The sequence below is a fragment of the Megalobrama amblycephala genome, linkage group LG24 (genome assembly GCF_018812025.1).
Source record: "Megalobrama amblycephala isolate DHTTF-2021 linkage group LG24, ASM1881202v1, whole genome shotgun sequence".
Classification (NCBI taxonomy): Eukaryota; Metazoa; Chordata; class Actinopteri; order Cypriniformes; family Xenocyprididae; genus Megalobrama; species Megalobrama amblycephala.
Window position 1 is genome coordinate 32,707,404 of NC_063067.1, and position 15,596 is coordinate 32,722,999.

The 15,596-nt window shown below is 34.3% G+C and overlaps 1 protein-coding gene across 3 annotated transcripts in view; it reads right to left on the minus strand.

Annotated features, from left to right (window-relative positions):
- Window positions 1-149: 149 nt before the first annotated feature.
- The window catches only part of phactr3a (phosphatase and actin regulator 3a), a 50,602-nt gene continuing 35,155 nt past the window's right edge, over window positions 150-15,596 (minus strand). For all 3 annotated transcript variants that reach the window (XM_048178890.1, XM_048178891.1, XM_048178892.1), the window contains 5 exons: window positions 8,981-9,036; window positions 8,425-8,486; window positions 4,586-4,726; window positions 1,018-1,094; window positions 150-724 (listed from right to left, as the gene is read on the minus strand). In XM_048178890.1, coding sequence (XP_048034847.1) covers window positions 709-724; window positions 1,018-1,094; window positions 4,586-4,726; window positions 8,425-8,486; window positions 8,981-9,036 — 352 coding nt within the window. In that variant the 3' untranslated portion in view covers window positions 150-708. The remainder of the gene's footprint in view (window positions 725-1,017; window positions 1,095-4,585; window positions 4,727-8,424; window positions 8,487-8,980; window positions 9,037-15,596) is intronic.

Here is a 15,596-nt window from a genome sequence, read left to right on the forward strand (position 1 = left end):
ATTTACAAATCTATACAAATAGAAAACAGTCATTTTAAATAGTAATATTTCACAATAATACTGTTTTTACTGTATTTTTGATCAAATAAATTCAGTCATGATGAGCCTAAGAGTAAAAAATATATTAAAAAAATACAACAACGCAGGGGTATTTCCAAAATTGTATTTTGAAGACAAGTAGTGCTTACAAAGTTTTTTTTTGTTGTTTTTTTTCTTCAAGTGATCACATGAACAACCCTGTTCAAACTGACTCTGTACAGTAAATATGAAATTCATTTATAGCAGGCTTATTAACCCTCAAGATTTTTTTCTTTCTTTCTTCTTTTTTTTTTTTTTTTTTTTTTTTTTTTACTTATTTTTCGAGTGGAGCTGGTTACATGTACACAAACATTTACCCAGAACTGATTCATCTTTCCTTAGCAGTCATTGAAATGTAGTCCAGCTTAAAAACATCAAAAAGTCCTCTGCCGCTCCACTCCATCAGCCTCAGGTTAAATGTATCCGCAGATGTTCTTCAGGTTTGTCCCCGTGGCCGCCCGTGGTGGAGACGCGGCCTCCAGCGCTAACCGCCCCCAAACACCACTCGGCCCAGGGCGCTGGAAGAATAAGGGAATCCCATGGACGAAGCCACGGCTCTGGAAGAGGCACCTCCAGGATTTTAACATGAACGCCACTTTCAGCATTTCCTTCACAGAAGAAAACTCCCTCTTAGGGCCTGTGAAACCTGTGTGAGAGGAGAGAAATCAACAAAGGTGCCTTTCACAGTCACAACCATATGATTGGACAAGACTTGATTATAGTGTTGCATCAATCAGTTATTTTTAGTAAGACCATACATAAGAGCTCTAATGGCCACTAATGTCATCAGCATGTAGAGAAGAACCTTTTATCCACTCATATCAAGGTGACACGGTCATAATTTCACATGTATGTGTCCCAGTCATTTTTGACCAGGCATTTTGTTTGTCCAAAAATAGCGAGGGCACATCTGTGAGAGAGTTACACACGCATACTGACCTTGTTAGGTGCTTGCTTGAAGCATGGACCTCCATTTCAGTGCTTTTGAACTCATTCAACTCTTTGCGGATGGCCGCCTGTGGAATCGCAAATAATAGCAAAGACTTTAGATATACAAAGACGGTGCACTCATATTACTATGAATGGTAAATAAAATATCCAGTCAACAACTGGTAAAGCCATTGCATCACTGCAACGGCCATTAGAAGCTCCGTTTGCTATAAAAACAGTCATGCTGTGTCTTAATTCGCATACTATCCATCCTAAATAGTATTCAAAATTAGACTTAGTGTGTCCCAAATCGTAGCATGTTGAAATGAGTATTCCAAAGATATCGGGATGGTTTACTTTTTCTGGTTAGAATCGTATGAAGGTAATTCGGTAGCAAAACTCGAGAGGTTGCTGATTTGAATGTGAGAACTTGTCGTATTAATATTTGTATTTATAAATTGAAATTTACACTCACAGTCCTGATGTGAAAAGCTGAATGTTTCGATTTGCACACACAGACAACAGTCAAAACACCCGTGTTACGAAGTTGTAGTTGCAGATTAATAGTTACAAATGTGTAAAATAGCATTCACATAAACAAAATGGCTGCTACATGGACCACCAAAACGGTGCAATCTGCTCTATGTAGTGACGTCATCGCGTACAAAAACATCCCATTTCATTGGCTGACTCCAACCAATAAACGACTTTACTACTCTTTTACTGTAATATAAACTCAGTTAAAACAAATGATATTTTAAGTCACGTGAATGCTTCACTTTGCGTGTCAGAATGTTTGAACCCAGACCATTAGCCTACTAACTGAAAGTTCAAGTCTATTTACTAAACATTTTAAATATATAAGGCTGTAGCCTATATTACATCATCATATGTTCTGGCTACAATATAGGCTACAATAAAATAACAGCACAATTTACTTGCATCAAACAACTCGGTAGGCTATGCATTATCAGTAATTATTTTAATTAATCTTTTTGTTGATCCATTTAATTTATTGCCAAACTTTAAGATGTGAATTATGTTATTGAAATAAACACATTTGACGTCATCAAGCTGTTATTTGTGTTTAATGGAAAAAACAACGGACCTGCGCACTCAGGTTTATGGCTGCTGTAAATTTTGCCTGCCACAAGATGGCGCTGTTTTCGACACTCTTGATGCTTTGAAACGTTTAGAGAAAAGCTTCAAAATATTTAAGAGGCTTCATTTTTCCACCCCTACTCGATGGTTTTAGGCCCTTTTTTAAAATGTTTCAGTCGAATTTAGCTGTTTTATTGAGCGTTTACTTATTTTGAGCCTGATTTTTTTTTTTAAACATTAACCATCTGTAACGTCATATCCAATTAGATTTCTTTTCACCCATATCCCCACGCCCACCTTGCACGCACATACACACATTTGACTTTACAACACACAAATGCACACCTTTATTTATTCTCATTCTCTCTTGCTCTCTTAATATGTAATGAGTTTTTTGCAGATAGATTTTAATAATCAATTTAAAAATTTTGTAAAAACATTAATTAAATAAATGGTAGAGAATATTATGGTTGATTTGTCAGGCATCAACCAATAAACCAACCCATTACACCATTGCATTCAACAACTACACTTAAGGGTATTCAGATACTGATAAACAACTGATAAACACAAGGCACAATTATTTTAATTTTTTGCATTCTCTGTCTTTCGCAAATTTTTGTGAAGGCAGACAAGCATTTAGTCTATCTGATTTCAAGCTGGAGTAAAAAACACTGCCTGAATGTATCCTGAAGAACTGAAAACACTTTCTGATGCACATTTTAAAGACCATGCTGTGTGATTTTATTTAGAGGCAGAAATTATATTATTTTATAGTATTCTATACAGTGATAATGGCTATGCATAGCATTATAAATATTATCCTTACGAAAATAACCAGGATGGCTTGAACACAGACAAACCATATACTGTCAAAATGTTGTTAATTCTCTTCATGTTAAATCATTCAAAACGTCTCCATCTGCATTGTAAATGCACATTACATAGGGATCACATAATCAGAGAGTAGCCTATTTCTTTTCGTTTTGAATTGTTTCGTTAAAAATAGTCATTTTAATCTTTCTATAGATATATTTCTATACACTGAGTTTCGGTTTATTTATGAGACGCACTCCGGTTCAAGTCCAAGTGATCGCGCCGGCGGCTCAATTATATTGTCTGCTTTATTTGCTTCTTATTTATTAAATCCAGGCAATTGGTTAATGAAATATTGATTAAGATTAAAATTAAGATACAATTTATACAAATGAAAATCATTTTAATGAAAGGCTTTCTACAAAACAAAACTTAATGAAGTGGTCAAAATCATGTCTGACCCACTCCATGTCTCCCGATATATTGAGCATCTTATGATGTAGTTATCTTATCTTACTCGTGCTGTTCACTTTTCATAATCAAATAGATTAAATTTTAAAAAATACATAATAATATTTAAAGATAAATATGAAACTAAAAACGTTTTCGTTCACATGCTCTGCTGTGAAGAGAATCTCCTCTGCCTTATCAGACGACATGATTTTGCACGGCAATAGCAGCTGCGCGCGCTGCATCTTCTTCTGTTTTATGTCAGATGGCAGTGAAATACTTAAGGTGAAATATGTGAAGTGAAATTTAAGGTGAAATATCGCCACCTATTGTACTTTGGGATGTCAACCAGGTGCTGGCGCTAGATTATTTACGTGTCATATTATCATGTGTATTATTCATTTTAAATATTACGGTTATCACAATATATTGTCAGACCCGTAATTAACATACAATATCGATTTGTCATGTATTAAATATCAGTTATCGTCAATACTGGTATATTGCGACACCCCTAGTGTGTACATATGATGGTATTTTTAATGGTTGAGAACTCACAAAGAGCTTATGAAATTGTGTAAAGGAGTCAAAACAGACACAAACACACAAAAATCTGCTGCAAGAAGCTGTAATGGGCAATGCAGCTCCTCAGAAGAGAAGAACCAGGTGTGCTTGAGCAGGTGTGCTGTCCTTTTTAGGGTCGCATCTTGTGACATCACATTATGTTTTTGGTTCGATTAGATGCCTTTGGTCCAAGTTGTGTTCATATTTCAGTCAAACCGCACTAGAGTTTGTTTGAAAGCAGACATGGACCCCCTGAAATGGTGGGTCTCCATCCGCTTGTTTGGTGCACACCAAGATTCAGATAACAGCGTTCACACTTATTCAAATGAACCGCACTAACAGAGCAATCAAGACAGAGTTTGTTTTGATCAAACCAAACCTGCCAAGTGTGAACACACCCTTAAACGCGTCCTCAAGTAAAAAGTGCACAGATTCATTTTGACAAGCTTTTTCAGTTTAAGAAGTCTACTGACACAAATTAGATTGCTTTTTATCCGCTTAAATATACTGAGTAAAAGCCTAGAGAGAATCACTTATAATAATAATAATAAAAAAAAAACATTTTCCTCTGTGCTGACTTATTGAATTGAAGACTAACCGAAAGATCACTGTAAAGATTTGCTGACATCAGCTGTTTGCCCCGTACCTTGTCAGCAGCAGACAGTCTTGTCCAGGGTTTGTCAGCTCTTCTGTCATAATCCTGGGCTTTGGCTACTTCCACATAGTCACTGAAGCGGATGAGAATCTTTCTTTCTCTTAGTTCATCAACTGTTGGCCTCTGGTTGAGCTACGAGAAGAAAAGGAATGTTGTTAATGAGATACATATTGCAAGCAACACTTTTTCTGAAGGAAACAAAACGAAAAGACATTCCGGGACGGAACGCACATTTCAAAGCAGAATAACTGGCTCATTATTTTTTGGAGGAACAAGTATTTGAACTTTGCATGTTTCTTAAATCTAAGCAAATATGAGATATATGTTTATGCTTTAGTACAGTCAAAAAAATTACATGCAGCACCTTTAATCAAATGTAAATAACGAGTCATTAATTGCACACTGGGAAAAACATTAGCCAATAAAACTAAATTATTTCAAATTCAAATTGTGAATAAAAAAGGAATGCAATAATTTGCAAATCTCATAAACTTATATTTTATTCACAATAGAATATAGATAACATATCAAATGTTGAAAGTGAAACATTTTGAAATGTCATGCCAAATATTGGCTCATTTTGGATTTCATGAGAGCTACACATTCCAAAAAAGTTGGGACAGGTAGCAATAAGAGGCCGGAAAAGTTAAATGTATATATAAGGAACAGCTGGAGGACCAATTTGCAACTTATTAGGTCAATTGGCAACATCGTTGGCAATCTCTGTGCGTAAGGGTCAAGGCCAGAAAACCATACTGGATGCCCGTGATCTTCGGGCCCTTAGACGGCACTGCATCACATACAGGAATGCTACTGTAATGGAAATCACAACATGGGCTCAGGAATACTTCCAGAAAACATTGTCGGTGAACACAATCCTCCGTGCCATTCGCCGTTGCCGGCTAAAACTCTATAGGTCAAAAAAGAAGCCATATCTAAACATGATCCAGAAGCGCAGCCGTTTTCTCTGGGCCAAGGCTCATTTAAAATGGACTGTGGCAAAGTGGAAAACTGTTCTGTGATCAGACGAATCAAAATTTGAAGTTCTTTTTGGAAAACTGGGACGCCATGTCATCCGGACTAAAGAGGACAAGGACAACCCAAGTTGTTATCATCGCTCAGTTCAGAAGCCTGCATCTCTGATGGTATGGGGTTGCATGAGTGCGCGTGGCATGGGCAGCTTACACATCTGGAAAGGCACCATCAATGCTGAAAGGTATATCCAAGTTCTAGAACAACATATGCTCCCATCCAGACGTCGTCTCTTTCAGGGAAGACCTTGCATTTTACAACATGACAATCCCAGACCACATACTGCATCAATTACAACATCATGGCTGCGTAGAAGAAGGATCCGGGTACTGAAATGGCCAGCCTGCAGTCCAGATCTTTCACCCATAGAAAACATTTGGCGCATCATAAAGTGGAAGATGCGACAAAGAAGACCTAAGACAGTTGAGCAACTAGAAGCCTGTATTAGACAAGAATGGGACAACATTCCTATTCCTAAACTTGAGCAACTTGTCTCCTCAGTCCCCAGACGTTTGCAGACTGTTATAAAAAGAAGAGGGGATGCCACACAGTGGTAAACATGGCCTTGTCCCAACTTTTTTGAGATGTGTTGATGCCATGAAATTTAAAATCAACTTATTTTTCCCTTAAAATGATACATTTTCTCAGTTTAAACATTTGATATGTCATCTATGTTGTATTCTGAATAAAATATTGAAATTTGAATCTTCCACATCATTGCATTCTGTTTTTATTCACAATTTGTACAGTGTCCCAACTTTTTTTGGAATCAGGTTTGTATAATATTTTATTTATTTATTTTTATTTAACCTTTATTTAACCAGGCAAGTCATTAAGAACATGTTCTTATTTTCAATAACAGCAATAACAATAACATAATAATTAGTAGTAGTATTATTGTTGTTTTATTAATATTTTTTGTTATCATTGCTAACTTTTAATAATAATAACATACATGTGTAATTAATTGCAAACTAGAAAAAATAAGCCAAAAAAATATGTTTAATTATTTCAATTTAATTCGTTAAATGTTTATATTACTCTATATATCATGTCATGTCATCATTTCCACAATTATCACAGTTTATCCCTATTTGTGGAAACACTTCTTTTACACCAGGAACACAACTCAGTTTTCAGGATTTAAGACAAAAATTTTATTTATTTATTTATTTTTAAATATCTTCAAATTAGGAATTTTATTAATAAGGCACAGCATCACTCTCTTGCCTTACCGGATCTGTCCCCTTTAGAAACCACCTTAATTGTGGTAAACAAATGTCCGTGTTTTCTAGACTAATCTCCACTAACTGCAGGGAAAATACAAACAAGAAGCGATTGGCTCGGTGCCAAGACATAAATGAGAATATAACAGAGGATGAATGGCAGAGTATCTGCCTAAAGGCCCAGACCCAGACAATTAATACGAGGTTTGAATTTCGACAATACAAATGGATTATGAGAGTATACATAACTCCAGAATTATTACATAAATTTGATCCCAACATTCCCGATCAATGTATACAATGCAACCTATAGTTAGGAACATTATATCATTGCTTATGGAAGTTGAAATCCTCAAGTTGAAATTTTTTTTGGTAAAAGGTTTTAGACTTTTTAATCACTGGTTCTGAAACAAAATGTTCCTAAAATTTCATAAACTTTGTATACTAAATATTTTCCCTGTAACTTGCACCAGTTCTGGTAAGAAAATGTTGATTTTCTGTTTATTAGAAGCAAAACTCACAGTAGCATTTCATTGGAAAAATACAGAAAGCCCTAATTTTAAACAATGGTTAAAGGAATGTCCTAATTGTTTGGCTTTGGGAAAACTCACATATATTGTTAAAGGAAAACCTGAAAAGTTTTTCAAAGTATGGAATGCTTTTATGGAATTTTTGAAGGAAACCAATCCTAACCAATCTGTTTCTGTGGCTTAATATGCATCACATGTTTTGATATTAAAATTTTTTATTATTATTATTATGTATTTATTTTGTGAGTGTGTTACTTTGTTTTTGTTTCTGGTGGTAATGTTTCAAAATCAATAAAGACAGTGTTGAAAAAAAAATAATGAAGGCAAGCCATAATGATTCATTTGTGTATTAATTATCAATATATTAATCAAATGTTTTATTTTAATACAGATATGAATTAAAAGTGTACTAATCAAATGTAAATGTGTGATTAATATGACACTGGAAAAAAATAGGTTAAAAAATACTATTATTCCAAAATATAAGAATATTAATAATGGTAATAATTATAGTTGATGTAGTTGTTGTTATCATCATCATTTACTTATAATAATTACAAGAACAATAATGTGTAATTAACTGCATACTGGAAAAAATATGATTCCAAAATATAACAACAACAGAAAATTATATAATATAATAATTATTACAGGTTTTTGAATTCTTTCTTTCTTTCTTTCTTTTGTAAACACATTGTAGACACGCAGTATTTGAGGTGCTGCTCTCACCTCAGCTAAATCAACTCTTTTCTGCTCATCAAACTCTATGGCCTGAATGCTTATATAGATGTTCTCTCAATCTGATCCATGCTACTCTTTTGTTTTATTACACAAAATTGCTTTACCCTTTTGAAAACCACTGCTTGTCCTTGAATGTTGCATCTTTATTCAGCATTAGACAGTTTTATAATGTCTTATTGCAAGTAGTAATAATAGTAGCAGTCAACATAATTTTCCAGACCAGCATCTTCCTTACATTCAGTGACCATGATTTATAGAAAATAAAGCTTGTAAGTGCAATGAAACTGAACATAGTGTTTACCTTTCTGTTCAGTCTCTGTTTGATCTCTCTTCTTTCCTCTTGCTCCGTCTGATCGTTCCTCTCTGAGAGAGCAGAAGAAAGACTCGATGAGGGCGATCTAATGTGCTGTCACTTGACATGCTGCATCTTATCTCACAGACAGATTACAGTCCTCTATTTGATATGAGACTCTGCAGTGATTTGCAATGGAAGACACAATCACATTACTTTATGACAAACTCAGAAAGCTTTACAACTGATTTAAGTATTTGATTGAAGTAATTGATTACACAACAGCCCCAAAACCTTTCATTTAATTAACTGAATTTAATGAAACATTTACTTTAATTAATAAATGCTGATTAAAGATATGTCTAGGATATGTAATGGGGCTATATTAATTTTCATTTAGTAATTTACTAAGTCATAACATTTCAACTAATATATATATAGCAATAATAATGCAGCAATAATGATATTCTTAATGTGCAATATCATAAACAATATTCATTAATTATATGATGATAATTATTAATTTTTCAACCGATTATTTATATATTATAATTATAATACTCACGTTTTAAAATATTTCTGCTCTCGAGCTCTTCAACGGCCGGCCGCTGACTGAGTCTCCTGCGGAAAAAGACCAGAATGTGGTTTTGAACCATACTGTCCCGAGCTGAAGCAGCTCAGTGAGATCCAGAGGTGAGGGAGATTCTGAAGGGACGCTCAAAGTCTCTCCGTCCTTTGTGTTCAGCCTGACAGTTAATGCTCCTCATCTGGATGCACAAACACCGGGTTTCTGAGCCCCTTTGCTAAATAAACACTAACTATTAAGATGCGGTGCTGACGAGGCTTAAATGAGTAAGAAAGTGCAGTCGGAGAGAGAACTCGTGCTCCTTGTTTGTTGTGGTTTGTGTGCGGGCGCGCGCTCTTTTGAACAGGCTGGCGCGTGCTGAGGTAGCGCTCCTCGCGCGCTCTTTGTCGTGCGCTCTATCTCTCCACTCGCCTTTGTAGTAATGCAGTAATTAGGTTAAGTGCGTTTTTTATCTTTTTGAGAATTTATCATTTGAGTATGCAGGCAAACAGCATGTAGCCTACGTCTCCATCATATATATTCCATACATTTATATCTCCATATATATATAATACACACTATATTTCTGATATATATATATATATATATATATATATATATATATATATATATATATATATATATACAGTACAGTCCAAAGATTTTTAATGTTTTTAAAAGAAGTTTCGTCTGCTCACCAAGGCTACATTTATTTAATTAAAAATACAGTAAAAAACAGTAATATTGTGAAATATTATTACAATTTAAAATAACTGTGTACTATTTAAATATATTTGACAAAGTAATTTATTCCTGTGATGCAAAGCTGAATTTTCAGCATCATTACTCCAGTCTTCAGTGTCACATGATCCTTCAGAAATCATTCTAATATGCTGATTTGCTGCTCAAGAAACATTTATTATTATTTTCAATGTTGAAAACAGTTGTGTACTTTTTTTTTCAGGATTCCTTGATGAATAGAAAGTTCAAAAGAACAGTATTTATCTGAAATACAAAGCTTCTGTAGCATTATACACTACCGTTCAAAAGTTTGGGGTCAGTAAGAATTTTTTTTTTTTTTTTTTTGATAAGAAATTAAAGAAATGAATAGCCTACTTTTATTCAGCAAGGATGCATTAAATCAATCAAAAGTAGAAGACATTTATAATGTTACAAAAGATTAGATTTCAGATAAACACTGTTCTTTTGAACTTTCTATTCATCAAATAATCCTGAAAAAGACACATTACACATTAAATGTTTCTTGAGCAGCAGATCAGCATATTAGAATGATTTCTGAAGGATCATGTGACACTGAAGACTGGAGTAACGATGCTGAAAATTCAGCTTTGCATCACAGGAATAAATTACTTTGTCAAATATATTCAAATAGAAAACAGTTATTTTAAATTGTAATAATATTTCACAATATTACTGTTTTTTACTGTATTTTTAATTAAATAAATGTAGCCTTGGTGAGCAGATGAATCTTCTTTTAAAAACATTAAAAATCTTAGTGGTTCCAAACTTTTGGACTGTACTGTATATCTTATATAATTTAAATATATATATATATACATTCAGAAATCATAGTGTGTGTTTTATTTGATCACATTTCACAATTACAATAATTTTAGATAATTTTAGATATTTTCTTTTTTTTCCCCTGAATAAAACGTTTCATTTGGAATATTATTTTAATTGGTAATGAGTTTACACTTTTCCTCCCTGTGTCCCCAGTCTTATTTTCCATCCTCTTAATCTTTTTAACATCCCTAATAAAAGCCAGGTGATGACATCACCTTCAGGAAGAGGATGCAAATGATGCAAAGCAATGATGAGAATTTTATATCATTTATTTTGGAGTTGTCCTTATATAGTTAGTTTTTGGTCAGATTTCTGTTCTTTTATGAAGGCTCACATCATGCCCAGCTTTGAACTGTGCTTTAAAAATGTTTTATTTGGTTTTTTTCTCCTATAACACGTTATCATAAGGAATATTATTTAAATTAATCTGCTGCTTCTTTTAGCTAAATTTAGCATTCATAAATCTAATTTTGGTGGAAATACACCTTTGTTTTTCATTTTAAAATCAGAATTCAAACAATACCTAAATACAATGTTTTGTTTAAAAAATAAGAAAGCTGTAAAATGTGCTTCTATTTGTAAACATTTTCATATTATTTAACTTTTATTTATATATATTTTTTAATTTGTCTGGTTTATTTTATTTATGTATTTGTTTTATGATTGTTTAGTGAAGTTTATTTAATGTACCCCCTGACTGTAATTGTAATTCGTAAAAAAAAAAAAAAAAAAAAAAAAAAAAAGCAATGACGGGAATTCTAAGAATTCTGTGATGTTACTTTGTTGCATTAAAACATTCCATCCTGTTTAGTAACAATTGTATAAATCAGTATAACATCGTCAATATTTCAAATCATATTTCTAAAAGTCTGCTATACTCTTTTAAAGAAATATTTCCTTAAATTACAAACATAACAGAGTTGAAAATATACTGTACAACAGGAATGACTCAACTTTGTTATGATCGCTGTTATAAAAAGGAAAAATTTCATAACATTTTCTCACCCGCAATTTGTTCCAAACCTGAACGAATTTAGTTATTCTATTGAAAACAAAAGATTTTTTGATGAATGTCCATAACACAACAGTTGATGGACCCCAATGACTCCCATAGTATCAATGGGGTCCATCAACTGTTTGGTTACCCACATTCTTCAAAATATCTTCTTTTGTGTTCAACAGAAGAAAGAAATTCATACAGGTTTGGAACAACTTGAGTAAATGATGACAGAATTTTCATTTTTGGGTGAACTATCCCTTTAAGTGTGGAATAAAACTGCATGTTGTCCCATGGAAATTGCTTTCAAGCACACTATTATTATGAAATTCTTTGCTATGCCAAAATCTATGGTGAGATCTGGCCTTTTACAGCATTATATTGCATTCCAGCCATTGTAACACTGCTGTCACTCATATACGCTGAGTAAGGCGGGATTCCAGCAGATGTGGCGGCGTTAATATTTCATGAACTGAAATGGAGACCTACTCCCAAAGCTCCCTTAGAAGCTGCCTGGATATTATTGACCTGTATCACGAGTTGCCTAGCAACAGTAGCTTCCCCGTGAATTATGAAACAAAGAAATCTGCCTGTGCAACACTGGAAGCTCGTGGCATTGGTCTGCATTATACAGCTCATTAATCAGACCGGTTTAATTAACAGATGGACGGCAGTGTTCTTTATCCTACCATATTTCCATCAGTAAGGAGAAGCTGCTACGAGTAGTACAGTAGATGCCGCCGTCATGTTTGGTATTCACTACAGTGTGCAGGGTGGAGGTAGAGATGGAGGAGGGGAACACACACTACCATCCATTATTCACCAGTCTGAACTCTAAAAATAGCTCCAGCCGTGTCTTTCTTCTGTGGTGGAGTAGAGCACGGCAAGCCAAAGATAGGAAGGTCATGACATGCTGCTGCGGCAAAGTGTCATTGTGTGTTTAGCTCAGACTTCAGCCTGTCCTGCAGGTGCGTTGACCGTCACACTTCACTGCTGGCCTAGTTAGTGGATTTATGCTGACTTTCACTGTCAGACCTAAACATGAAATTAAAATTGACCCTATTTACTACATGTTCCTGGTCATATGTGAACGATTCATCAGTGCATGTTAATAATAATCATAAAAAAGTCTTTTTCAACAAGTAAAGTCTTTTTCAAAGTAAAAACATGCTCCACCTCTGAAACGACTTTCCTTTTCAGCTGACCTGACCTTACCCGATCCTTCTCATTTTTCCTGCTTCCATTCCTTGCTTTTCAAAATGCAGTCAATTCCAAAATGCCTAAAAATAAAGGAGTACTTGTCACAGAATTAAGGGTTAGTTCACCCGAAAATGAAAATTCTGTCATTAATTACTCACCTTCATGTCGTTTCACACCCGTAAGACCTTCATTCATCTTCAGAACACAAATTAAGATATTTTTGATAAAATCTGATGGTTCAGTGAGGCCTGCATTGACAGCAAGATAATTAACACTTTCAATGCACAGAAAGCTACTAAAGACATATTTAAAACAGATCATGTGACTACAGTGGTTTAACCTTAATGTTATGAAGCGACGAGAATACTTTCCGTGGGCAAAATAACCACTTTATTTAACAATATCTAGTGATGGGCGATTTCAAAACACTGCTTCATGAAGCTTCGAAGCTTTACGAATCTTTTGTTTTGAATCAGTGGATTGGAGCGTGTTTCAAACTGCCAGTGGTGAACCATTGAAATTTCTAAATGTTTCAAAACACTTATGACGTAACGAAGCCTCGTTTACTGAAATCACGTGACTTTGGTAGTTTGATACACGCTCCGAACCACTGATTCGAAACAAAAGATTCGTAAAGCTTCGAAGCTTCATGAAGCAATGTTTTGAGATCAGCCATCACTAGATATTGTTGAATAAAGTCGTTATTTTGTTTTTTTGGCACACAAAAAGTATTCTCGTCGCTTCATAATATTAAGGTTGAACCACTGTAGTCACATGATCTGTTTTAAATGTCTTTAGTAGCTTTCTGGGCATTGAAAGTGTTAATTATCTTGCTGTCCAAGTTGGACAAGTCATATACCTCTTAGATTTCATCAAAAATATCTTAATTTGTGTTCTAAAGATGAACGAAGGACTTACAGGTGTAGACGACATGAGGGTGAGTAATTAATGACAGAATTTTCATTTTTGGGTGAACTAACCCTTTAAACCCTAATCATATCCCTATACAGTAAGTACATGTAGTGTACAAGTAGTTAATCAATATTACACAGTACTTAATTGTATAATTACACGGTAACAAGGACACCTTGATGAAGTGAAGTGTAACCGAAACATGTAGGCTAATTAAATATGTGTAATTACACATTTATAATGACGAAGTTGCATTTCGTTAGCCTCATAGCATAATTGCCCAGATCATATTTCAAAGGCAGATATCACAATTTTTTAAATTTTTTTAAAATTTTTTAAAAAATATACTTTTAAGATTTGAAGTACACTAAAAAGTGCACATTCAATACAATTAAGCACACTTCACCAAAATAAATGGGTTTCAAATGTCTGTTCATGTTGAGCAATCAATACAGATTTAATATCAATATACTGTATGAATTCTGTGTTATGTAATTTCATCAACATTATTATTACTGGGGAAAATCAAGAAGGCATTTTAAGCTTTGCTAAATTTAACCAGGCTTCCCACTACAAAATGTAACAACTGACAAAGAGTACGAGACACACTGAACCCTATGATTTCAATTAGAAGATCTAACAGTCCCTTGCTTTCAGGGAAAGTATCTGACAAGCAGCTAAAACTTCAAGGTTGTACACGCGACTCCAATATCCTCAAAAGCACAACAAATATTTGTTGGTTTATCAAGTCTGTGCGTACAGATAATCTACGGTTTGTTCAAGCATCCAGTGCTATTAAATATTTAGAAGTCATTTAATTCAGTGTAAATGTGCATCATGTGCATGAATCTGTAGAATGTGTTGCTGAACCTGAAGTTAATCTGATGTAAACACCCGCATCAGCACAGTGCCTGCTTTCCACTCACATCCTTATCTGAATCACATCTTTGTTACAAACCACTCATGGTTCTCGCATTACATAACTTAGGATGGTGACTTAACATCATTTCTTATGACATTTTAGCACCTCGTGTCTGTCACTACGGCCTGAACAAAGCTCTCTCAAAGCCTAAATTAACCTGGACATAATGGCTGTTTCTTCTAAGAATTCACAGAAGGCTGATTTCAGTGATAAAAAATACCAGAGCTGATTACATAAGACTTATTACCCTGACAAAATCTGTAATTGCATGAGGCACTTGCAGCCCATCCTCAGCTCATTTTTTCCACAGCACTTAAAGATCAGATATTACACACTACGTTGCTTCTGTCAGAAGGCTGAAGTAGCAGATGTCAGCATTTATGTTCGCTTTGGTTTTAACCTCTGAGGGTGTTTACACAACAATGTACTTAAAACGAAGTTTTTTCCTTTGCATTTTTTATGTACAGATGACAACGACGTTGTTAAAACCCCAATTTCCCCATTTAAACGGATCCACAAAAACGATAAAAAATGCTGTATTACTCATGCCAGGCCAGTAGTTGGCAATGTCACTTTGTAAAGAAACACTCCATGCCTATAACACGTAATACACATGCGCATGACGTCACCGTTTTCACAAAATCATGTTTTTGTAGTTTACACTAAAACGATAACAATACCATTTTCAAAAACGTGCACTTTGAAACCCATTTTCAAAATTTTGCGTTTTCAAAAACACCCCAAAGTGCCATTGTAGTATAAATAAAAGGCCATTACGCATAAAAAGTTTTCTTTTTTTAGTTCAAAGCGTTGTTGTGTAAATGGCCCCTAAGATTTTAAATGCCATATTTAAATTGTAAAAATGCGTTAAACAAAACAAAAACACAAAGCAAAGCAAAACAAACTGCAAAACATAACACAAATACAAAACAAAATACAAAGCAAAACAAAAACACAGCGAAGCAAAACACAACACATCAAAGAAAAGCAAAACAAGC